This window comes from Eleutherodactylus coqui, chromosome 3 (assembly GCF_035609145.1).
Source record: "Eleutherodactylus coqui strain aEleCoq1 chromosome 3, aEleCoq1.hap1, whole genome shotgun sequence".
Classification (NCBI taxonomy): Eukaryota; Metazoa; Chordata; class Amphibia; order Anura; family Eleutherodactylidae; genus Eleutherodactylus; species Eleutherodactylus coqui.
The window spans coordinates 48,004,978-48,031,695 of NC_089839.1; the positions used below are offsets into that span (position 1 = coordinate 48,004,978).

General features: G+C 47.7%; 1 protein-coding gene across 2 annotated transcripts in view; it reads left to right on the forward strand.

Annotated features, from left to right (window-relative positions):
- Positions 1-2,387: 2,387 nt before the first annotated feature.
- The window catches only part of THADA (THADA armadillo repeat containing), a 551,380-nt gene continuing 527,049 nt past the window's right edge, over positions 2,388-26,718 (forward strand). For both annotated transcript variants that reach the window (XM_066595569.1, XM_066595570.1), the window contains exons 1-7: positions 2,388-2,430; positions 6,624-6,716; positions 10,788-10,882; positions 11,161-11,291; positions 16,976-17,124; positions 18,146-18,178; positions 26,570-26,618. In XM_066595569.1, coding sequence (XP_066451666.1) covers positions 6,641-6,716; positions 10,788-10,882; positions 11,161-11,291; positions 16,976-17,124; positions 18,146-18,178; positions 26,570-26,618 — 533 coding nt within the window. In that variant the 5' untranslated portion in view covers positions 2,388-2,430; positions 6,624-6,640. The remainder of the gene's footprint in view (positions 2,431-6,623; positions 6,717-10,787; positions 10,883-11,160; positions 11,292-16,975; positions 17,125-18,145; positions 18,179-26,569; positions 26,619-26,718) is intronic.

Below are 26,718 nucleotides of genomic sequence, written 5' to 3' on the forward strand. Positions count from 1 at the left end.
TAACAAAAAAAAATGGCAGAATTGATGCGTTTTTTTCTCCCTGCTATCATAAAAAAATTAATAAAAGTTTTACAATGTAGTTTATGTACCCAAAAATGGCACCAGTAAAAACTATAGCTCACCACGCAAAAAACAAGCCCACATACGGCCATGTCGGCGGAAATATATAAAAAAGTTATGGCTTTTGAAAAGTGGAGATGAAAATCCCCCCAAAATCGTTGCGTTCTTATGCCCAAAATAGGCTAAGTCCTTAAGGGGTTAATGGCTGGGAACATCGATGCATTTTTTTTTTTTGCGCATACAAGAACACATGCTTTAAGCGTGCACAAAGTACAGTAAAATATACCGATGCGCACACAAAGAAGCAATGTTCCTACCGCAAAAACGTGGCGCTCATGCGCGTGCAAATATGCATACGCTTGTGTAAAGTCGGCCATAGAGCTTGTTCAGACGCTCAGCGCTACGTATCAGCACATCGAGGTTGGATGAGGTTGATTTACACATGTGCCTGCACATAGTACTGTACTTTTCGCACACGCATGACCCGTTCACATGTGCGCGAAACTCCCTTCCTGTGGATTAAAAGGCTGTGTTGCGTAATGAGGTCCGGATGTGGTGTTTTCTCGCATTTTGTGCAGTTTTTCATACTTCCCCTTGCACATTTGCGCCCCTCTCATAGACTTCTATCAGGCCTTGTTGCGCAAAATGTAAAAAGATAGAGCAGCTCCTATTTTTCCGCATCCTCGAAATGCGCTCACGAGAACGAACCCATTGGAGCAGTAAATCTGTGTACTCAAGGCAAAAACAGACGCCCATATGTGAGAAATAAATTACCTGAAAGCGCTGCGCAATAAGTTGGCGCTATACAAGATTTATTTTTTATTTAACCCCTTCCAATCCACTGTCTGACGTCTTAAGACATTATTATTTCAGTTCCGATGTTGGAAGACGTCCGTCGGGGTTCTCTTAGGCCGCCTGCAGACGGGCGGGTCGGATCCGGCGTCGAGAATTCTCGCCGCGGGACCCGACCCCAGCGCCTGCAGGGAGGAGCGCATACTCACCCACGCCCGGCGGCCCCGGCTCTTTCATGTGCTGGCTGACGGGCAGCCGGCGCATGCGGACACCGGAGCCGGCGGCTGGGTGAATGACGTTTCTGTGCGAGGCTCTGTGAGCCCCGCACAGAAATAGGACATGTCGCGGTTTGTTTGCCGCGCGACATTTCACGCGGTCAAACCGCGGGCGTCTGCATAGGAGTGCGTATTGTAATGCACTCCTATGCAGGCTTTCAGTGGCGGAAATCCCGCCGCGGGATTTCCGCCCGTGTGCAGGCGGCCTTACTGTATATTGCCAGCCTCTCTGCTGTCGGAGCCTATCCAATGTGTCACCTCATGCAGTACTGGCTTTAGCCAGCATATGGCGCCGTTGTATAACGGCAGAAAAAGAGTAAGCCCCCTAGGAAAACCAGGATACAAATTGGATTGGAAATGGTTATTATACAGAAAAAAAAGATTTTACGCAAATCTATGGCAGAAATAGGAGGCGTAGCTGCAGTTTTCAGCCATGGTTTAAGAGATGGGATCCGTGTGGTAAAATCTAACACAAACTTTGCGGTGTGACTTCACTTTGTAGGGACGCTGTGACAGGCGTGTTATGGAAGGATTGTGACCGTCGTTACGTGGTTTGTACAGCTTTGGGGCAAGATGGCTACCCGTTTTTGATTGTGGAATGTTTACTCTTTCCAATTTTTGGGGGGATAGTAGTAAGGTCGCCTGTAACTTGCTTTCCTCTACAAATAACATAGTGCCGCAACCGTGAATTTAGAACACGTGACAAGCAACTTTGTCGCCATGTAGCCCCAGGTTATTACGCCTCGTGGGGACTTTCATGTTGCGCATTTGCTACTTGTTTACAAGGTGGTGTTGAAATTCCTAATGCTTATGAACGTATGATATTCGGTTTGTCACGGAAGTGGCGCCAGAATCCGGGTAAAAAGAGGTGCGACCATATATAAGTACATTAGCTAAAGTAAACAACATGGTCTCCCTTGGTTACATCATGGAGGCTTCTCTGCCTCCACAGCTGCAGCCTTCTACATGCTGACTGGCACTAATGGGGACTGTGGAGGGTTTTATTAGCAGTCTGGTCACAGTCTAAAGACCCCCACAAACTGCCCTATCCCCCACCTATAGTCACTGCTATAGAAGCAGTCAGCTGGAGCAGCAGGGTGGGATATGCGGCAGGTAGAGCCCAACCTCGTCCTCCTCCGTGGAGCCATGTTAGTGACGTCAGCTCAGGCGATTTCAGTTAGTTTGAGCTTCAACAAAATGGCCGAAACAGTAGGTTGTGAGCATGTTGTCCTCTACCGGTGGCCGGGAAGTAGTCCTATAGCAGGAGGCCGGCTGTTCTCTTCCTGCACATGGTGGTACTGAGGTAACGGCTGGGGGCACTGATGCTGCCTCTTTTATCTGTGCTGTAGTATTATTTACTTTGTAGAAAATATCAGATTGTGTTGTCATTCTCTGCCATGTACAATAACTCCCAGCATGCCATGTCAGCCTGGTGCCACAGAAGACCCTACCTGCCCTGTCAGCCTGGTGCTGAGAGCTGCAACCTCAGTATATCTCGCCAGTCTGGTGCAATAGCCCCATATACCCTGACTGCCAGGTGGTGCAATCGCCACGTGCGCCGTCCGCCAGGTGGTGCAATCACCACGTGCGTCGTCCGCCAGGTGGTGCAATCGCCACGTGCGCCGTCCGCCAGGTGGTGCAATCGCCTCGTGCGCCGTCCGCCAGGTGGTGCAATCGCCACGTGCGCCGTCCGCCAGGTGGTGCAATCGCCACGTGCGCCGTCCGCCAGGTGGTGCAATCGCCACGTGCGCCGTCCGCCAGGTGGTGCAATCGCCACGTGCGCCGTCCGCCAGGTGGTGCAATCGCCACGTGCGCCGTCCGCCAGGTGGTGCAATCGCCACGTGCGCCGTCCGCCAGGTGGTGCAATCGCCACGTGCGCCGTTCGCCAGGTGGTGCAATCGTCACGTGCGCTGTCCGCCAGGCACTTAATTGGCCACGTGCGCCGTCCGCCAGGTGCTTCGTTGGCCACGTGCGCCGTCCGCCAGGTGCTTCGTTGGCCACGTGCGCCGTCCGCCAGGTGCTTCGTTGGCCACGTGCGCCGTCCGCCAGGTGCTTCGTTGGCCACGTGCGCCGCCCGCCAGGTGCTTCGTTGGCTACGTACGTTGTCCGCCAGGTGCCGCTGCCATCGCATGCGCCATCCGCCAGGTGCTTCTGTTGCCACATGCACCGTCCGACAAGTGCTTCATTCGCTTTAAACTGCCAGGTGCTGCAGTCGCCCGCTAGGTGCTTCATTCGCAGCATGCGCCTTATACCAGGGGCCACAGTCTCCGTGTGTTCTTGGCACCAGGTGCTTTGTTAACTGCCCGCCAGGGACCGCAGTCTCCGCGTGCGCCGTTCGCCAGATGCTTCATTTGCTGCATCCGCCAAGAGCCGAAATTGGCGCATCTGCCATGTACTTCCTTTGCTGCGTGTGCCGTCCGTCCGTGTGCGATACTTCCCTCGCTGCTTCCGCTAGGGGCCATAATCGCCCTGTGTGCCATCCACCAGGGGCTGCAGTCTCCATGTGCGCTGTCCACCAGTTGCTGCATTCGCAGCGTCCGCCAGGGGCTTTTGTTGCAGTGTGCGCCCTCCACTAGGTGCTGCAATTTCTGTGCACACCGTCCACTTCGTGCAACATTTACGGTATACCCTTTCGGCCTGGTGCTGCAGATCTACCATCTTCTTACACCTTCCCACCTGCCGCAGCGGTCTCTGTTTACCCTGTCAGGTTGTTGGTTCAGGCCTAACATCAGTGTAGCCTACCGTGCCAGCCTGCTGCAGAACTACAGGCCTGAGGTGGCGCAGTAGGCAGTAAATGAGTCATCTTCAAAAAGGACAACCCTGCTCCATATGTCTTCTGCTTCGGCACACACGAGCTGCACATGTATTACATGGGTGATCCTTAATCTGACTGGTCTCCATTCACCTGCAGCAGTCACTATAGGGATAATGTCTGGTTGAGCTGCAGCTTCTCCGCACCGAGAAGTGGCGCTGCAGCAGGTCCAGTGTCTCTGATGAGATAAACTCTTTAGCCCCTTAGCACTCGGGGTTTGTATGGATCAGGTGCCAAGCCTGCTCCATCCATGACCAGTCTAAGCTGTCAAATGGGCAGTAGACCTTTCAGTGTCACACTTGGCAAAACACACCACTTTAGCGATTGCTCAGGCTTTCTTTAAAGGGGTGGTCTCGCGAAACCAAGTGGGGTTATACACTTCCGTATGGCCATATTAATGCATTTTGTAATGTACATTGTGCATTAAATATGAGCCATACAGAAGTTATTCCACTTACCTGCTCCGTTGCTAGCGTCCTCGTCTCCATGGTTCCGTCTAAATTCGCTGGCAGCTTGCTTTTTTAGACGCGCTTGCGCAGTCCGGTCTTCTCTATTCAGCACGAGCCGCTTCAGTGTGCTCCCCGCTACAGCTCTTCTGCGCATGCGCAGACGAGCTGTCACTGCTCGGGAGCGCGCTGCAGCGGCCATTCTGCACCTTCCTCTGTTAGAGGAAGGTGCAGAAACTGGAGCTGCCCAGCGGAGAAGCCCAGCCCAGCCCAGCAGCCCCGAGAAGCGTCCCAGGTAAGTGATGGGTCGGGGGGGGGGGGCTGCCGCTGCGCCGGGGGAACTAGCGCTGCGCCGGGGGGGGGGCTGTCGCTGCGCCGGGGGGGCTGCCGCTGTGATGGGGGAACTAGCGCTAGGCCGGGGGGGCTGTCGCTGCGATGGGGGGGCTGCCGCTGCGCCGGGCTGCGCCGGGGGGGGCTGCCGCTGTGATGGGGGAACTAGCGCTAGGCCGGGGGGGCTGTCGCTAGGCCGGGGGGGGGCTGTTGCTAGGCCGGGGGGGGGGGGGCTGCCGCTAGGCCGGGGGGGCTGCCGCTAGGCCGGGGGAACTAGCGCTGGGCTCCGGGGCCTTCACCTGGGCTGAGGGTCTAGCGCTGGGGAGCCGGGGGCTAGCGCCGGTTACCTGCTGCCTGGCGGTGGGCGTCTGGTCGGCGGCTGCGGGGCGTCTGGTCGGCGGCTGCGATGCGTCCGGTTGCCATGGAGACACAGCTGGCGGCGTCTCGGGAGCGCGCACGTCGGGCTGCAGCGAGCGACGGGGAAAGAGCCGGCGGCCATCTTGAGAAAACTTTTATAAGTTGCTGAAACGCTGGAACGGTAAGTACAAACCAGCTAGAAATGTCATTTACAGGGGGGCTTAGTAATGTATGTTTAATGGGGGGGACTGGGCAAAAAAAAAATTTAACTGCTTCCTCGAGACATCTCCTTTAAGTAGTCACCCAACAAAGGCCGCCTGCAGACGAGCGGGTCGGATCCGGCAGCGAGAAATCTCGCCGCGCGATCCGACCCCAGAGCCTGCAGGGACGAGCGCGTACTCACCCGCGCCTGGCGGCCCCGGCTCTTTGATGTGCCGGCTGCCGCGCAGCCGGCGCATGCGCAGACCGGAGCCGGCGGCCAGGTGAGTGCGTGCTCCGCACAAAATTAGAACATGCCGCGGTTTGTTTGCCGCGTGAGATTTCGCGCGGCCAAACCGCGGCCGTCTGCATAGGAGTGCGTATTGTAATGCACTCCTATGCAGACTTTCAGCGGCGGAAATCCCGCGGGAAATCCCGCGGCGGGATTTCCGCTCGTCTGCAGGCGGCCTTATCGGGATGACACCTGCGCTATAATCATTGGAACATCCGAGATATCTGTCATTTTTAGACTGATTAAACTAGTCAGATAAGCGTCCCCTCTTGGAGCTTAACCGAATCAGTCCTTATCTTTGTGCTATAGTGGCCTAAATTGGATTATACTCTAGAATCTTTTTCTTTTTCCAATATATGTAATTGTTTGTCCTTCTATACTTTTTTAACTAATAGGAATAAAAGTTATATTTTAGTATTTTCTAAGGTCCAATCAAGTTAGCTTCTCAATATTATTTTTGGACTTCTACTGCCGCTGTGAAATTCTCTTTATAAGGAAAGACAAGAGTGGGGAAACGGGAGATCTGACTCTAACCAACTGATGCAAGGAGACTATACCTAAAAGCAGAGTACTCGCCCTGTTCAGGACGGCTCCACATCAGGAACCTGTGACGACCCTTGCTCTGCCTAGATGTTGATATGGCAGTTAGATGTTACACAAGTATATGAACCACAAATGTACAGAAGAAAATGTAACAGTATGACAGATAAAGTATATCACCAGACAGACATATCTAAACTGATCCATATACATGCAGAGAAATGTCCCTGTCTGCATCCAATGTCAGAATGACACTGAGCATGCACTGGCGTGAACATCATAGCGCCATGTCGTCACCCCGGTCCCAGTCCTTCTACACCACCAGCGAGCCATTACAAAGAACAGCCAAGTAGCTGGAAAGTTTCCATTAGCGTTATCCCCTGGCGTGTACACTCAGCCGTGGAAGCTGGAGCAGTTGTTGAAGTGTATATTTGATTTCTTCTAAATATGTGAAATATTGTGTATTTTGTAGCATCATTTAGCTGTAATAATATTTGTTACTGTCATTTCTTTTTTTGAAGGAAAGCTACATTTCAAGATGGTTGTAAAGAAGAAAAAAGAGATAAGCGTGGATGTGTTAATTCTTGACAGTCCAAATACTCAAAATCTTAAAAGTGAGTATACAGAGTGAGTGCAATTCTTCAGAACCTAGAAAAGAGATTGTTCTCAGGCCGTAGTAGGAATCCCAAGTGGGTGGCTTCTCGTTCTGTTGGACTTTTTTTCCTTTTTTTAAATGCATTAGGGTCTTGTCACACATTAGGGCCCTTTAGGCCGCCTGCACACGAGCGGGTCGGATCCGGCGGCGAGAATTCTCGCCGCGGGACCCGACCCGAGAGCCTGCAGTGACGAGCGCGTACTCACCCGCGCCTGGCGGCCCTGGCTCTTTCATGTGCCGGCTGCCGCGCAGCTGGCGCATGCGCAGACCGTAGCCGGCGGCCAGGTGAGTGCGTGCCCCGCACAAAAATAGGACATGCCGCGGTTTGTTTGCCACGCGAGATTTCGCGCGGCCAAACCGCGGCCGTCTGCATAGGAGTGCATATTGTAATGCACTCCTATGCAAACTTTCAGTGGCGGAAATCCCGCGGGAAATACCGCCGCGGGATTTCCACCCGTGTGCAGGCGGCCTTACACAACTGAATTGTGGGACACCACCATTCCCTGAAACGTTTGGCCGATTGTCAGTCACTGTAAAAGGGCCAATAATAATCCGGTAAACTCTGGTTTTTCAGCAGATCGTGTCTTACCAGCAGGTATAAAAATGCTCCCTGGATGGCTGCGCATCTGTGCAACTGGCCAACGATGGCTGTACGGGGACAAACAACTGTGCTTACAGTCGCTCGTCTCTGCTGTGTTTGAATGGCATTGACCAAGTGTCAACCCACATCCATTGTTGGCCAACAGTTGTTACAATGAACTATTTGGCTGGGTTTACACGGGGCAGAAATGTCGTGGAATGATTGCAGCAGGACAGCACGGAAATACCGCGAGATTTCCACGGCAATACTGCCGCTTCAAAACTTGCACGTTCGCCGTGGGTTTTGACGCGGCTTTGCTGCTTGCATTCCACTGCGGCCATCTCTCCCCATAGAGAGAAGAGATGGCCGCAGCAGAGACAGCGATAAAATTGACATGCCACAGCTTTGAATTCGGTGAGGCATGTCAATTTCATTGCGGCTTGGCCGCAGTGTGTGGACGAGGTTTTTGCAAATTTTGTCCACTTTGCTGCTTTATCCCGGAATAAAAATTGCCGGTGGAATTTCCATGCAGAAAGTCTACACGGAAATTCCACGGCAATTCCCCCCTTGTGTGAACCCGGCCTTTCTCACCCTTACATAAATTGATCTGATGTTTGCAACAGGAAAGTTCCTGACACATACCGTGTTTCCCTGAAAATAAGACCCTATCTTATATTAAAATGAGGCACAGTGTCTTATTTTCAAGTGGCGTCTTAGTACTCACCTAACAGCCGGCGTTCAGGTCCCTTGCGCTGGTCTCCGTCGCTGCTGCTGGCTTCTGTGTAGTCCTGAATGCCGACAGAGCATTTCTTCCTGGTAGCTGTGTTTGAATACCCCTCCCCAAGCAAGTGATTGCTCTGATTGGCTGACGTAGTGCTCGATGAACCAATCAGAACCGGCGCTCGATTAAATAATAACAGTCATTCATTGAATGACATAATTGAATGGCTGTGAGTATGTTTTGAAGCACATAAGTATTCAAACAGTATATACATACTCCCACCGGCCTTCTCCTCCCTCTAGGTGCTGCTTGACCGGTTTTACGCGGGACGACAGTCAAGCTGTTAAGCGCCCAGTAGGCATCCCGTAGAGCATCTTTCTTGTGCTTTCACACAGGAGCGATACTCATCAGTGAATGCAGGCGGAGTGCGATGGAGAGACTGTCGTTCCTAGTCTGTTTACACGGGCCGATTGTCGTGTGGTTTTTATGACTGCATAAAACGAACGATAAGCGAATTATCATTCGTTGTTTGACCATTGGCCAAGTTTACACTGGAGGATTATTATTCAGTTTCACACAATTCAAAAAAGGGCCCTAAGACAGAGGGACCTGCCAGTCATCATCTGGGAGGAGGACAAGCAGGTACCATGCAGGTATGAATATGTAAGAGTTTCAGTGACAGACTGCTGAAATCAGCATGCCTGTCACTGTACCATGCTGTCTGCTCCCCAAGCAGATTAAGGGACCCAACGGTTCCCTTTAACCCCTTAATGACGCGGCCTTTTTTCTTTTTCCATTTTCGTTTTTTCCTCCCCCCCTTTAAAAAAATCGTAACTCCTTTATTTATCCATCGACGTCTCTGTATGAGGGCTTGTTTTTTGCGGGACGAGTTGTATTTTTCAATGGTGCTATTTAAAGTACCATATAATGTACTGAAAAACTTTAAAAAAATTCTAAGTGGAGTAAAATGGAAAAAAATCCCGACATTTCGCCATTTTTTTTGTGTGCCTTGTTTCTACGGCGCACAAACGGCAACAATAACGACATGATGACTTTATTCTATGGGTCGGTACGATTACTACAATACCAAACTTGTATAGTTTATTTTTTACTATACTCCTCTTTTTTTTTTTCAAAGACATGAAATTTTTTTCAATTATGTTCTGCCATCATTTTGTGCGCGCGATAACTTTTTTATTTTTCTGTTGACATAGTTGATCCAGGTCTCATTTTTTGCGTAATGTCCTGTAGTTTTTTATAGTACCAATTTGGAATACATACGACTTTTTGATTGCTTTTTATTGCGGTTTTTCTGGTACACGGGGTTACTAAATAAGTGCATTCCTGGCGTTCTTTTATTTTTTTTTTCGGACTACGTTCATCATGCGGGAAAAATAATGCGCTACTTTGATAGTTCGGACTTTTATGGACGCGGCGATACCAAATACATATTTTTAATGTATGATTTCGATTTTTTAATAATAGATATGGCAAAAGGGGGGTGATTTAAACTTTTACAACTTGTTTTTTTTTCAATTAAAAAAAACTTTATTGATTATTTTTTTTTACATTACTTTGAAGTAAGATGCGATGCTTTGATCGCTCCTGCAGTATGACGTAATGCTATAGCATTACGTCATACTGCTTTTTGACAGGCAGTCTATCAAGCCACCCCACGGGGATCGCTTTATAGGCAGTCTGTTAAGGCAGCCCTGGGGCCTTTCATTAGGCCCCCGGCTGCCATGACACCCGCACGGCTTCCCTGATCTCACCGCGGGGGGGCCGCGCGGGACCCCCGAACATCGTTCAGGGGATTTAAATGCCATTGTCAGAATTGAAAGCGGCATTTAAATGGTTAATAGCCACGATCGGCCGCGCTGTTATAAACAGCTGACGCACGCACTGTATGAAGAGAGGTAGCCACGCAACCTCTCTTCATACATGCCCCGCGGCTCCATGACGTCATTGGTCGTTAAGGGGTTAAAGGGGTTGTCCCGCGCCGAAAGATAATTTTTTTTTTTTTTGCCTAGTCCCCCAGTACCTGTAAAGGAAAACCGCTGCCATGTGTTATTAAAAAAAAAAAAATTCCCTTACCTGAATCCCCGTTCAGCAACTTTAAAAAATCTTCTGTCCAAGATGGCTGCTGCTGGTCTTCTCCCACAGTGCACCGCGGGTCTTCTCCCATTGTGCACCGTGGATGTTCTTCTGCTATCTGCGCTCCACTGCCGATTCCAGCCACCTCATCGGCTGATCGGCACCATGTGACGGGGCGGAGCTACGCGATGACGCAGAGAAGGGGGAGGAGCCAGGACGCAGCTCGTGAGCCCGGACCATCCATGAGAAGAATCCTCTGTGCGCAAGCCCAACTGTTCCTGCGACCAGAGAAGAAGTTTGTTCGTCGCCATGGAGACGGGGACGCCAACACCAGGAGGGGATAAGTATATAACTTCTGTATGGCCAATATTTAATGCACGATGTATATTACAAAGTGCATTTATATGGCCATACAGAAGTGTATAACTGCACTTGCTGTTGCGGGACAACCCCTTTAAGCTGTCAACAGTCAGATATTTAGCCCAAATACTTCCTATGACATGTGTAACCCTGTTCAGGTTGAATGGTCCTGCTGAGCTTTTGAACTTTCTGTAGTTTCTTATCTATTCTATTAGATCTGTCTTTGTTTATGAAGATGCAGGTACTTCGCAGAAGTGATATTTTGTACTTTGTAGTTTTTATAGATGACACAGAACAAAATTTGCCTTCACTACTCTTGCAATGTTTGCGACTTCAAGATGGAGTTCAGCAAATCCACTGTATCAAAAAGGTAAGACGTTTTCTAATAATCATCACATTGTGCCAACCTATATCCTCCACTGCATGTATAAGGGTGGTTTCACATCTGCTTTGGAAAATCCTTTGGATATAGGAAAATGGAATCTCCGTGGCTGAAAGGATGGAACGGTGCCGGGTGGACGCCATTGACTATAATGGGCTCTGCCCGCTGCATCTTCTCAGATGGTTCTGCAATGGAACCTCCATTCGGAGGTTCCGATGCAGATACGAAACCGACCTCATTGATTTAACAAGTATTTTCTGTTTCAGATCGCACCACTTTTAGAAAGTATGCCCAGCAGCTCCTCCGGTACAGAAGTTCTCTGCTGCTGTATGAATGTTTTAACTGAAATGTACTTCACCGTTGGCACCAAGAATCCACTGAAAAAGGTGTTAGCAAGGTAATCTATCCGAAGCATCAGCCCTGTGGGATGAGCTTGTATGACTTGTTGATATATTCGTGTCTATGGATGAAGGGCCTGAAATTACAGCCTGCTTACTTTTTAGATATGGATAAAGGCCATTACATCATGGACATTACTAGACATGCCTAGAAATAATATATACATAGCGTATAACAACTGCGGACTGTGATAGAGTTGGTGAGGACACACTCCAATGACAAGGGGAATGTTAACCCTTTTCAATCCAATCTGTATCCCGGTTTTCCTAGGGGGTTACTCTTTTTCTGCCGTTATACAAAGGCGCTATATTCTGGCTAAAGCCAGTACTGCATGAGGTGACACGTCGGATAGGCTCCGACAGCAGAGAGGCTGGCCGTATACAGTAAGAGAACCCTGACGGACGTCTTTCAACATCGGAGCTGTACAGCCTTAAATCATAATGTCTTCAGACAGTGGATTGGAAAGGGTTAAAATAACAGTTCTCAATGTATGCATTCCAGAAGAAGTAACAGAGGTACAGAAGTATCATAACAAAAACACCACATGTGAACCATGTTTATGCTCCGCAGAAGTAACAGGGCTCATTCAACAGAGCATAATCAATTTGCGTCTATGAAAACCGCAATGCGTTCACTGTGTGCGTCTGAATATTTTTGGTGCGTGTGTGCGTTTTTTGTTCATATTGCATCTGTGTGCCATCCGTTTTTCACATGCAAAACCAAAAAAGATACAGGAGTGCCCAAGCGATGCCAGTTTGGTCACAGCACACAAAACGAGGTGCGGAAAAAAAAAATGCATGTTCTCTGCGTTTTTTTTTTTTTTGTTTGTTTGTTTTTTTTAAAGCATCCATAGACTTTAATGAGCGATTTTTGCCCCGTGAATATGGACCACAATCAGACTTACTGCTGTTATCTTATGTGCAACATCAGTCTGTGTTTATAAAAAAAAAAAAAAGAATATCAAATACACAAATTTAATTAAATTGATCAGTATTATGTCTGTATTCAGTCAGTAAAAAACATGGATTGAATACGGACATGTGAATGGGCCGTTAGCCTGTCTAATGGCCTGTTCTCTTCAGCATCAGAGGTTGTATTCAGAACCTCTGTTGATGACTTCCGCTAAAAAAAAGGCCAAACGGAAATCGAACAGACCCAGTTACAGTCAATAGGGTCAGTTCGGCACTGCTCGGTTCCGTTAGATGGTTTTGTTTGGCCATAGAGTGCCGTTTTTCCTACTTCCGAAATGGAGTTGGTAAACTAAAATTCCTAGCATTGATGGGAATGAGCCCTAATGTATTCTGTAGTACGCTCCCACTCAGTACTGACTAGGAAGTAACACAAGAAAAGTTAAAATATATAGTTTTTGGCTGTGTCATTTGGGGGCACAGCGAAGACCTTGGGGTATTGTTCCTGCCACTCTGAGGTGGACACGAAGCAAAAGATGAGTTAAAGGGGTTGTCCCGCGCCGAAACGTTTTTTTTATTTTTCAAACCCCCCCCCCCCCCCCCCCGTTCGGCGCGAGACAACCCCGATGCAGGGACTGAAAAAAAGAACAGCACAGCGCTTACCTGAATCCCGGCGCTCCGGTGACTTCTATACTTACCGGTGAAGATGGCCGCCGGGATCCTCTACCTCCGTGGACCGCAGCTCTTCTGTGCGGTCCATTGCCGATTCCAGCCTCCTGATTGGCTGGAATCGGCACGTGACGGGGCGGAGCTACACGGAGCCCCATAGAGAACAGCAGAAGACCCGGACTGCGCAAGCGCGGCTAATTTGGCCATCGGAGGGCGAAAATTAGTCGGCTCCATGGGAACGAGGACGCTAGCAACGGAGCAGGTAAGTAAAAAACTTTTTATAACTTCTGTATGGCTCATAATTAATGCACAATGTATATTACAAAGTGCATTAATATGGCCATACAGAAGTGTATAGACCCACTTGCTGCCGCGGGACAACCCCTTTAACTCCTATGAGCTATACTCTTGCAGCCACTAAGCTAAATCAGTTTTAGCTTGGTGTCATTAGGAGGCAGACCTTTCTGCTGCAGGTTTTCCAGATCCTGGAGTTCATTGCACCCTTTAGGTGACAGAATCCCTCTACTACCCTACTGAGGAGGGGCATCATATTTGCTCTAATTCTCCTTATTACCTGCCTCCCCAAAGCAAGGTGGCACAGAGAAATCAGAATTTCCCTTTGACCTGCCAGTGAAGATTGTTTCACTCAAGTTCCCTGAGCTCTCCACTAAAGGGGGGTGAGAAATCATGCTGGACATCAATACCATGGCATGTGGCTCTTTCCCTCCAGGGAAGATAAGTATGCATGGCCAGCAACCCCTTCCTCAGCTTACCGACACAGTTTGTGTTGCCTCGTGGTCCAATCTGGCCCTCTTACGTTCTGAGCGGGGTAATAGGACTGTGGGGGAGGGGTCACCTGCTTTGGGTGGGCAACTTTTGTCTGGGCCGCGTCGCATCTTCGGGGAGTTTTAACCACTTTGGTTCCTGTGGCCTGTTGTGGTCTTGTCCGGGTGGCGCATCGCACGTTTCTGCTTCTGGTACCCACACTCTTCCATTCATTTCCCTCTTCTGGCCTGCCCCTGTTGTGTCACTGGGGTGTTTGTCACTGATAGGCAATCGTCTACGCCTACCATGCTATCAACCGTGCCTCTACTTCCTAGGATGAGACTTCTGTTATTGATGGGACTCTCCCCCGCTTTCCTCTTCCTCTCCCACGTTTCCGGCTTCTCTGCTACACAGCTCAGGAGGAACATCCGGGACCCGGGTAACACCTGCTCTAGGCACATTCTTGCCACCCTAGCCCACCTGTAGCCTCTCAGCCTGCCTCTGCCACAGTGCACACACGTTGCAGTTAGGCAATTTCCTGTTCTGCGCATACAACTACAATCTCAGATCTTAGGGTAGAATCCAGTAAGCACAGTATAGCCATTGCAACGCACTTTGCATGCTAACTTGCATGTGGTCAGCAGGAGCCTCTTTGCACAAACTGCCTGCTTCCCAAACCAGCCAGTGAACATGTCCCAGGGACATCTACCTACATGCCCTTACAAGGCCCTGAACCCGAATGGGTGCGCTTGCTCTTTCTGCTGGTTTCAGGCCTTGTGAAAACCTCTACCGGTAGGTATATTGTGGAGATGCTGAGTAAGACAGCCAGCTAAAACCTAACTCAGGGTTTTGATGCTGAGGAATCGTTCCTACTAGAATGTTGACATTGCAAAACCAAGAAATGACTATGGTTTCCAAGGTCGTGCAGTCATAATCCGTCTTTTCTTTCCCCTGTCTCAACTCCTTCCACAGTGTGCCACCTTGCGACCCCCCCCTCTAGGGACAGCTCTCACTCCGCGGGCGAAATACCACATTCTGACTCCTCTTTAGTTGAGGAAAAGGCATCCAAAGTTTCCGCCATGGTAAACCGTCACATAGAGGCGGTTAAACAGAAAAACAAAGATTCTTCTGCAAACTCCTTCTCCTTCTGATAGTTCCCTCCGAAGGTTGGTTCTCTGTTTGCCTCATCCTGGGTTCCTAGGGCTTCATTTGAATGGGCAAAACAACTACGACGAGACATTCTATCAATGTCTGCTCAGGAGTAGTTGGCTGAATTTACTCTTCAGCTCTCTTAGGCAGGCAAGTTCATCTTCGAGTCCTCCTTGGATGCTCCCAAGCTCTTAGCTCGTTCCCCTGTGCTTTCCATGGCAATTCACTGCATGCTGTGGCTAAAATGTTTGTTTGCAGACACCACCTCCAAAAGGTCTTTAACCAGCCTTCCCTTTACCAAATCCCGCCTCTTTGGCAGCTGCCTGGATGAAATTTATGTCGGTAGCTACAAATGGAAAGAGTTCCCATCTTTCACAGAAGAGATCCACTTGACAGTACAGTGGTAAGGAGAAGAAACATAATTTTCATTCCTTTCATGGTTCCAGCCCACAGACTTCTGAGTTGCATTTTTCCTCCCAGGATCACAAAAAAACTTCCATCCTTCACACACCACTCCCTTCCTGGCATAAGTCCTCTTCAGCTACATGTTCCTCTGCATGAAGGGCGGTCCCCACCCCGGTCATCCAGGGTCTTCCTCTTAAGGGACATGTGGCTCTCTCACGTCCAAGATGCTTGGGTGCGCGAGATCAACTCTTCAGGATATGCCATCAATTTTCTTTCTGTTCCCCTGGATCGCTTTTTCTGTTCTTCTCTGCCACCCGATCCCGCCAGATACCCCCAGTACTTTCAAGCTCTACAAGACTACTTGAGCATGGAGTCATCATCCCAATTCCTTCTCAGGACTGTTTTACCGCCTTTTACTCTAACTTTTTTTGGTCATTTCCAATAAAAGGTGGATCAGTTTGCCCGGTCCTAGATCTCAAACACCTGAATTGTAACGTTAAAGTACACCATTTACACATAGAGGCCATGGTCTTTGAATCCTGTGATTGGTTGAGCAATCTTGTGCACATTATATAAAACACTAGCTGATATACCCGGCTTCGCCCGAGTTAATTTGGTACTGGTGTTTATCTGGTGTTCACACGGAAAATCTTATGGAGTAGTCGTTACTTTAGAAATACCGAGGAAAAAAATATGTTCACCATTTTGCATGGTTCTTTGCGTTACCCAGGAAACACCACGTGGAGGTAACCATGCGACGTTTCCTTTATATAAAAAGAGATCGGCAAGTGAGAGAATTAAAGTACGTACGTAAAATTTGGACGCTAATTCTTTTGCGCTATAATTGAATAATCGAGTTGGGACCCATTAACTTTTCCTATTTATGACATAATCAATGCTCGTGTCAAATTTCATGTTTCTACTACATTGGGAAGTGAGAGAATTAGATTCCGTACGTAAAATTTGGACACTAATTCTTTTGTGCTTAGAATTGAATAATCGAGCTGGGACCCATTAACTTTTCCTATTTATGACATAATCACTGCTCGTGCCAAATTTCAAGTTTCTATGACATCGGGAAGTGAGAGAATTAGATTCCGTACGTAAAATTTGGATGCTAATTCTTTTGCGCTAGAATTGAATAATCAAGTTGGGCCCCCCTTTACTTTTCCTATTTTGGACATATACTATGCTCGTGCCAAATTTTATGTTTCTATGACATCGGGAAGTTGGAGAATTAGTGGCGAGTCAGTCAGTCAGTGAATCAGTGAGTGAGTCAGTGAGGGCTTTCGTCTTTATATATATATAGATATAGATATAGATATAGATATAGATATAGATATAGATGACCGCATGAGAAGTGCATATTTTTTCTTGATTTTGTACAATTTTAAACCTGTAAATTGTGGGTTTTTTTTTTAATGTCCTGGAAAACTTTAAGAGCTAGCCCTCGGGCTAATAAAATCTCCCAAGGCTGTCCTCTGTTAAGCATGCCCTAACCAGGATTAAAGTATGCCCTTACAGCTTCCATAACAGCTGCGGTAATGCATTGGGACACACAGGTTTTCTAATTTACTACAGTAAGAAAAATAAAGTTGAAAATGTAAAAGTTGTGAGAAGAAAAACCCAAACTTTTTGACTCTGTAATCTCCCTCGCTGGATTTGGGCTATGTTGAGGATGTTTTGGTTGTTGTGACTGTACATACTGTATCTGAAAAAATGTTACGGAAATGATTTGATACAGAAAAAGATTGATGGTGTAAACTATTTTTTTTGTTTGTTTCAGCTCATTAAACAGTGTTCCAGATTCTTGTAAGAACGACACAGTCTTAGCTTTTACATCCTGCTTAAGAAGGGACATCACAGAGGAAAACGCAGGGAATTACAGGAAAGTGGTGGACAATTTGGCTGCATGTATGGACAGTTTCAGCCTAGGTAAGTGCAGTGTATACTGCTCATATAATATTACTCCATAGCTATAGAATAGGTGGTAAATATATGATCACTGATGGCACCAACTGTGACTGTCACGCTTAATGGGATTAATAGGCTGCACTCTTTAGCCGTCCACCATGGCCACCACAATCTTCAGACTACTTAATCCCCGTAGTCTATCTCTGAGCTCTGTCATTGGCTATAGCAGCCCATTTAGGGGATAGCTGATGGCTGAAAAACCGAGGCTGATGGATTAGAGAGAGAAGAGTGCAGGTAATATACTCCCTTCTCACTTCAGTTCCTGGAGCGGGAAGGGGTAAAACAGTTTCTTCTATCATTTTATGATTGGCTGGACTTTGACCTTTTGGGACCCCCACCAATGCTGAGAATGCTAAAAATCACAGTGTTAATTTAACCCTTTCTAATCCCATTTGTATCCTGGTTTTCCTAGGGGGCTTACTCTTTTTCTGCTGTTATACAATGGCGCTATATGCTGGCTAAAGCCAGTACTGCATGAGGTGACACGTTGGATAGGCTCCGACAGCAGACAGGCTGGCAATATACAGTAAGCCCGACGGAGGTCTTCCAACATCGAAGCTGTACAGCCTTAAATCGTAATGTCTTCAGGCGTCAGACAGCGGATTAGAAAGGGTTAATATTTAATTCCCTTTTAAGATTTCCCTGCACAGTGACACAGATAACTCTATTGACTTGAATAGGGCTGTGCTTTAGTGCCTTGCATATCTAGTGGCCTGAAGTGCAGGATAAAAACAGCAAAAGGGACGCAGCATTGAATAACTCATGTGACCCCTTCATTCTCAGGATTGGTGGGGGTTTCAGAGGTATATGCCGTGAGTTTTTGAAATGGGGATATCTTTTTAAGAAAATCCAGCATCACTTGGGAGTAACCCAATTTACGCGTGCATGATTTGCATTTTATAGATTTTGTCTTGACTCTAAAACTTGATTTATTGTCTTTGAGTACATTGTGATCCTTTTTTTTTATATATTCTCCATACAGGTAGCAGTTGTGTCACCAGTCTCATTCCAGAAGGTCAGTAATATTTTTATCTGTTGAATTAGAGATTTTTAGTCAAGCTTATTTACTAATTATAGTCAAACTCTGAAAATTCAGGTGTGACTTGCATTAGGGCCCTTTTACATGGAGCGATTATCATTCAGATTTCAAGAACCTGAACGAATCATTCAGTGTAAATGCCTGCACGATCCGAACAATAATTTGTTTGCTTTTTGTTCGTCATTTGGATTGTGGAGGAATAAAAATCAAACAATGATTGGCCCGTATAAACAGGAAGACGTTCATTTATGAACGACTGCCTGTTTACTGTGAATGGACGCAGCGGACGGCTGGCTGGAATGATCTCTGTCCGACTCCATTTACTGAGCAATGATTACTCTGCTGTAAAAGCACTGATGCAATTATCGCTGGGAAGATTCATAATATCATAGAATGGTAGAGTTGGAAGGGACCTCCAGGGTCATTGGGCCCAACCCCCAGCTCAGTGAAGGATTCACTAAATCATCCCAGACAGATATTTGTCCATCCTTTGTTTGAACATTTCTATTGAAGGAGAACTTACCACCTCCAGTGGTAATCTGTTCCCCTCATTGATCACCCTCACTGTCAGAAAGTTTTTTTTCTAATGTCTAATTTGTGTCCTCCTTTCAGTTTCATGCAATTGCTTCTGGTCTTTCCTTGTGCAAATGGGAATAGGGCTGATCCCTTTGCACTGTGACAGCCTTTCAGATATTTGTAGACAGCTATTAAGTCTCCCCTCAGTCTTCTTTTTTGCAAGCTAAACATTCCCAGATCCTTTAACCGTTCCTCATAGGACATGATTTACAGACCGCTCACCATCTTGGTAATTCTTTGAACTTGCTCCAGTTTGTCTATGTCTTTTTTAAAGTGGGGTCCCCAGAACTGGACACAGTATTCCAGATGAGATCTGACTAAGGAATAGTAGAGGGGGATAATGACCTCACGTGATCTAGAAGCATAGGCTTCTCTTAATACATCCCAGAATTGTGTTTGCCTTTTTGGCTGCTGCATCACATTGTTGACTCATGTTCAGTCTATGATCTATTAGTATACCCAAGTCTTTTTCACATGTGCTGCTGCTTAGCTCAATTCCTCCCATTCTGTATATGGTTTTTTCATTTTTCTTGCCCAGATGTAGGACTTTGCATTTCTCCTTGTTAAATACCATTCTGCTGTGCAAGCTTTTTTAGATCTTTTTTAAAATACTCTCTCTCTCTTCCCTAGTGTTAGCTATCTCTCCTGCTTTGTGTCATCAGCAAATTTGATCAGTTTCCCATCAATTCCCTTCTCACTCAACTAGTTCTGAATCCACCTTAGGCCTCCTTCCCACGAACGGATTTCCGCCGCGTAATTCGCGGCGAAAATCCGCTGCGTTGCCCGCAGCTATTAGGTTCTATTGAACCTAATAGCACAATGCTCACGATGCGTAATTCCAGCGCGGAATTACGCACCGCGATTTCTCCCGTCCTCACCCGCAGCATGCTCTATTTTCTGCGGGTGAGGACGGGCTGTACGCACTGACGGCTTCCATTGCAGTCAATGGAAGCCGTCCGTTCACGCTATCTCCCGCTGTAACCAGCGGGAGATAGCGTGAAAAAACGCTTTCCCGCCCACCGCCGCGCGTCATATGACGCCAAATGACGCGGCCGGCCGCGTCACGTGACGCGGCCGGCCGTGCACGTGACGCGGCCGGCCGTGCACGTGACGCGGCCGGCCGTGCACGTGACACGGCCGGTGACGCGGCGGTGGTGGGCGGTGACGGGCGGTGACGCGGCGGTGGTGGGCGGGGAAGCGATTTCACGCTATCTCCCGCAGGTAAGTATAGGGGCTCTGGGGGGCGCCGTGACGGGCTTCACTGCGTAATATTACGCGGCGGACCTCGTCACGCTCGTGGGAAGGAGGCCTAATAGTTGCCTTGTCAATCCCATATTTGGTCATTTTTTCAATAAGTATAGTATGAGATACTTTGTCAAATGCTTTACTAAGGTCAAGAAAACCTATATCCACCGCATTTCCCTGATCAATCCAGTCAGTAATACTATCATAGAAGGAAATTAGATTCGTCTGGCATGACTTGTTTGTTACAAACCCATGCTGGCTCTGGTTAATTACTCCATTTTCATCCAAGTACGTGCATACATGCTGTTTAATAATTTGTTCAAAGATCTTTTTTCGGTAGAAATCAGGCTCACAGGCCTGTAGTTTCCTGGATCCACCTTCTTTCCTTTTTTTGAAGATTGGAAAAGGTCAAATGTTGTCCCTATCTTCTGGGACGTCTCCTTTTCTCCAGGAATTTTCAAAAATTATAGCGAGTGGTTCAGTAATTACCTCTGCTGCTTCCTTTAGATTGTTGGGCGCTTCTGTGCCCAACAATTGTCCCTTGTAAAAGGGCCCTTGGGCCCTGTTCTGACAGAGTTTCTGGCATGCTATTTCCACATCGAAAGCAGTATTAAATCCCAAGTCCTTTTACTATCCCATTGGCTTTTAGTGTGAATCAGTGGCGTAATTCATACATAGTTCATGCTGTTTTAAAGGAAAAAAATGGAAAAAATTGATTTTTTTTTTCCTTCTAAGGGTCTCAACCACATGTGAATTCATGGCATTTTCAAATGTAAATCCATGTAAGAATTTTATGGTAATTGCACAGATTTTTGACACAGATTTTCATGGACATTTGTCCTGGATTTTTCTGTCAGATTGTTATCTGAATGAGGCCTTAGAGGGAACATGTCACCTGCTTAAAGAACCATAAACTTACTTTTCTTGTCCGTTGCACTGGGGGACACAGATAGAAACCGTGGGTATAGCTACTGCCTCTAGAAGGTAGACACTATGCAGAAAAGGTTTTAGCTCCTCCTACCTGCTGCAGGCACCAAACTAATTTGTTTTAGCGTAGTGTCCGTAGGAGGCAGATCTCTTCAATCAACCGGTCTTCAGCTGTTTTCCTTCAAGATCTGGGAATACTGGGCTGGCACTAGACTTTACCTGTTTACGCCACTGTGCAGGGCAAACTGGCTGCAGTTAACCAGTCTGTTACCAGACCGACCCTCAAAAGACAAGGAGGCATGGTCAACATTAGTTTGCTCTTGACCTGCCAGCTTCAGGAGACGGTCTCATCCTTTTCTCCTCCTTGCAGGGCTCCTCGTACCTAGGTGGACCGCTTCCGCGTTCCCACTGGGGCTGGGTGAGGTGGCAGCATATCATGCCTTAGGACTGCTGGAGGGCTCTTTCTCCTGATGGGTCCTTTTCCCAAGTGGCCTCATCACACCATTCATGGCACTCTACTCCTAGTGGCAGTAGTAGGTGCTAGCTCTAGCACTGTAGCATCGCTGGGCTGCATAAAGGCGTGGGACTCGCAGAACCTGCTGAAGGCTGTGCACACCTGAACCTGCAGCTTTCTTGCGAACTTTCATCGCCACGGATCGCTGTGCTGTTTTTTCAGCCTGTTATACTAATTTAGGCCCTGGCTTCGACCTAGCCATGGCACTTCCAGTGGTGCTGGCCACACTGCCGTTGGACCAATAACAATTGTGCTAGGCAGGGGAGGATCTGCTGCCTTTAATCCTATCCTCCTGTGTGCGCAGTATCCACTTTCCTATTGGCACCCTTCTCTTCCTGACCTTCCTTCTTCCTGTGTGTCTCACATCCCTCTGCAGCCTTCTAGGACCTGTGATGCCTCTAACATGCTCACCACATGCACCAATTTTCAGGAACGACTCTAGACTGGGTAAGATCAGCCTGGCGTCTAACTACCTTTCTACTGCTCCTACTGTAGCAGGCCATATAAAGCAGCTCTATTGACTACTGTCCACATGTCCATGTGCCACAACTGTCTTCCCTTGAGACAATCTGACAGTTAACCACCTGCAGGTGCTGGGCCTACTCAGTTCTAATTGACTGCTGAACCGCAATGGGCACGTGCTCCTTTTCCCGGGCGTTATCAGACCTTACTAAAGCATCCACTGGTATAGACAGACTAGACTGCTCTGTTTGTCAGCCACTACCTTTCCTTCTAAAATCTCTCTGAAGGTGAACTTTCGGAATCTCCCTCGGATTCTGACCTTGACTTCAGGAGCACCAAGTGTTCTCTGAAGGTATTCCCCTCTTATACTAAATTTGAAGATTTGTTAGTCAAAGAATAGAACCTTAATGACAAACAATTCACCAAACCAAAGTGTTTAGATGTTATTTACCTTTTTCCGGAAGACTTAGTTAAGAAGTGCTCGTCTTCCCAGTAGTGTCTAAAACCACCACTCTCTATTTCTGGTGGACGCCTCGTCCTTTTGGGGCATAGGCGACAAAAAACTGGAATCCCTAGCTAAAAATTCCTTTTAGGCAGTGGATTCAGCACTTCACCTAGTTTTTGCCTCTACTTGGGTTAGTAGGGCTACTACTGAAGGGGCTAAACAACTATGTTGCTGCATTCTTTCTGGCTTTTCTCCAGAAGATTTAGCAAACATTGTGCAGCACATAAGCCAGGCAGGAAATTTCACTGTGAAGCCTACCTAGATACGGCCAGACTATTGGCTTGCACATCAGCTGCTTGGTTTTCCTCTCAACAGACTCTGGGGCTCAAATCTTGGTCCACAGATGACACATCTAAGTGGTCTTTAATATATCTTACCTTGGTTGGCTCGCACCTATTCACCGTTAGACTAGACAAGATTGTTTCAGAGGCCATTGGAGGTTAGAGTTCTCATCTACCACAAAGCAAGGCCACCCATGATAGACCTACTCAGAAGAAGTGGCCTCAGTTTCATTCCTTTCGGCGCTCCAGCCCCCAGACCTTGGATAAACCCCCAAAAAATCATCGTAGACCCTCTTACAAACCACGTCATTCCTAGCATCCCTGACTACAATCCTCCAAGTCCTCTGCATGAAGGGCAGCCGCCTCCCAAGCCATCTTGGATAGGGAGATGACTTTCCCTACTCAAGGAGACCTGGGTTGTTCACGTTTCAGTCGCCTGAGTTCGGGAGGTCATCTCTTCAGGCTATGCCATATAGTTATCCGACCCCCACCTGGATCATTTCCGTTCCAGAATTCTGACGTCTTCAAAGGCCAATGCTTTGGCTCATGCGATGCAGACACTCTCCTCTCAGGGCGTAATAGTCCCTGTTTCCCCCTTAGAACAGTATGAGGGCTTCTATTCCAATCTCTTTGTGCTGCCCAAGAAGGACAGCACTGTCTGACCCACTCTGGATCTGAACAGGTTAAATCAATACATTAAGATTTGACACTCCGTAGAGAGTCGTTGAGATCCGTCACTGCATCCATGGAACTGGGGGAGTTTCTGTCATCCATCAACATTAATGATACGTATCCCCATCTGCCCAGCATGTCAGCGATTCCTCCGCTTTGCCATCCGGTTGGAACACTACCAATTGACGATCCTTCTATTAAGGTTGGCCATGGCCCCCCGAGTCTTCACAAATGTTCTGGCATCAGTGATGGCTCTCCTTCACTTCAAGGGGGTAGTGGCCATCCCTTATCTCAACGACCTCTTGGTCAAGGCCCCAACTCGGTTGGACAATCTGAGAAGTCTCCACATCACTCTGGAAACTCTGTCTTGGTTTGGGTGAATCACCAGCCATCCCAGGTTTTCCCTTTCACCATTGCAACGCCTGTACTTTCTGGGTCTCTCCTTCAACACAGCTTGTGCCTGGGTTCTACCCCCGACCCAGAAGTTACACCTCCTTCAGGGGCAGTTGCACGGTCTCTGCAATCTCGGAATCCTCTGACTATTCGTCACTGGATGAATGTACTCGGGCTGATGGTTTCTTTCCTTTTGAGGTGATTCCATTTGATCAGTTTAATGCCCAACCTCTCTATCCTATCCCTGTGGGACAAAGTTGCGAACTCTCAATCTAGAGATCCAATCTCTCAATCTTGCCTCACCAACTTCAGCGCTCCTTTCTTTGGTGGCTAGACTCTCTCCACCGGTCCATTTGGGGCACTCCTTTCTGACTCTCCACTGGCAGGTACTTACCCTGGATGCCAGCCTACTCCGTTTGAGAGGTGCACTGCGGAAGTTCACAGTGCAAGGCACTTCCTATAAATGTGTTGGAACTGCAGGCCATTCTCCTGTTGATTCAACACTTTGCACCCCAGGTGATGGGTCTCCACGTTCGCGTACAAACCGACAATGCGACGGCCGTCTCCTACATAAATCACTAAGGTGGGACTCGCAGTTTAGCAGTCATGGCAGAGCCAGCAAAAATCCTGACATGGGTAGAAGATCACCTTTGAGTGCTCTTGGCGGTCCACATCCCAGGTATGAACAATTGGATATCTAAATTTTGAGCAGTCGACCCAGGGCAATGGGAGTTACAATCCCCAAATGTTCCAAACTCAAGGCCAAAAATTGGGTCACCAGATGTCGTTCTAATGGCGTCCTGAATCAACCGCAAGCTTACGACCTTTGTGACTAAGTCTCTGGATCCCCTAGTTCGAACAGTGGATGCCCTCATAATTCCTTGGACCAACTTCTAGTTCCTGTATATCTTCCCTCCAATGCCATACAACTCACAACTCTTTGTGATGGAAGAACTTCCAGTGATTCTCATCTCCTCAGACTGGCCTTGTCGTGCATGGTATGAGGAACTCATCGACACTCCCTAGCGTCTACCCTTAAAGAATATCACCTCTTACAAGAACCCCTCTTCCACCTGAGTTTGTTCATGCTTCGTTTAACAGCGTGGTGGTTGAAGTTGTGATTTTGTGGAACCTGGCATTCAAATTATGTTGAAGGCCAGAAATCCCTCCTCTTCCAGGGTTTACCATTTTGTCTGGAAGACGTTGTTTTTGTTTTTTTTGTGCTAATGGTACAACTTCCTTTTTTATGCATTTTTTGATATCCCGCGTTCAGTTCTTTCTTCAAGAGGCTCTGGACATGGGATTAGACCTCAGCTCCATGAAGGGACAGGTGTCGGTGCTGCCCATTCTTTTTCAATGCTTCCTAGCTTCTAAGTCGACCGTCTGGACCTTCCTCTACAGGGAGTTTCCTATGCCATGCCTCCATACCATGCTCATGTTCCACCTTGGGACCTTAATTTGCTACTGGACATGATGCAGTCTCATTCTTCGAGCCGTTATGCAACATTCCATCTCATATTTGTCTTGAATAGTGCCTTTTTGGAAGAGCTCACGTCCATTTGACAGGTCTCTGAGTTTGAAGCCTTGTCGGCTAAACCTCCGTTCACCATTTTCCTTCAGTATAAGGTGGTTCTACGTCCTGTGGCATCCTTTCTTACTAAGGCGGTATCGGCTTACCTTCGTTCTTCATTGGTTCAAGCCTTGAGAATATACCTCCTCCCAGATGTCTTCCTTCAGACACTCTTAAAGTCAATGGAAGCCGTCTGATCCGCGACCTGATTGCAATTCAATTGCGGACAGGCCGCGAATTCCGCAGGAAAAAAGAGTTAAAAAAAAACTCTGCTACGTTTGTGCGATGGCGCTTCTGCACACATCCACAGCAGAGAATAAAGAAGACCTGGATGGGCAAGCAGGGTGCTCGGTCGCGGGCAGGGTCGGATTCCACTGTGGGTTCCCGAATGCTTAATCCGACCCGCCTATGGACATGAGCCCTTAGTTATCACATTCCTTGCATGTGGCACTGCAGGAATACCCCACTCACTATCCTGCAAACTCAGTGTAAGGCCGCCTGCACACGAGCGTTCCGGATTACGCCAGTGGATTTTCACGCGCGGGAGACCTGCGTATGGCACCTAAATGTGCTTGCGGATAGGTACGGATGCGTGAAAAATCACGCTCGGATATATGCGGATGTGCTGCAGAAAAAAACGCGCGGAAAAACCTGCAGCCTCCTACCACGCCTACTTTCTCTAATGTCATAGCTACCAGTGCCTTCATCCGCAGCTGCACCGCGGATGTACTGCGTAAAAAAACGCGTCCATTCACTTGTATTGGAGACTCCACTCACAGAATCCGACCCAAATTAGGACATGCAGTGTTTTTTTTCCTAGCTCGTGAAAATCCGCGATGCAAATCCGGTCCGTCTGGGGACAACTGCGGATCCCCATAGAAGTAGATTGCCTGCGGTCAGGAGCGGACAATGTGCTTAAAATACCGCGGCAGAAATTCCGCCCGTGGGCAGGCACCCTAAATATTCCTGCCCTTGTGTAAAAGTCAGACTTCAGCAGAATTTTTTTTCCCCCTTAGCTGCGCCTCCTTGTGGCCACAATTATATCTACATTATACATAGTTAGTAACCTTGTCCAGCTTAGCTTGCAGAATTATATAAAAAATAAAGTATTTTTTGAGACGAGGTTTAGTTGTGATGAACGATTTCCTGAATGAGACACGGAATACCTATTTATCTTATGATTCAAGGACGCGCTCATCCCTGCATATTTCTGTTTTCACAGTCCTTCAGTTCCTGGTAAAGGTTCTGCATACATTCCAGAGTCAAAACAAGTGAGTACAGAACATAATATTTTACTAATTTTTCTACCCATCTGTTGTTATAAAGGAACAAGTTGTAACTATTTTTTATCTTACAATCTTTACTACTATG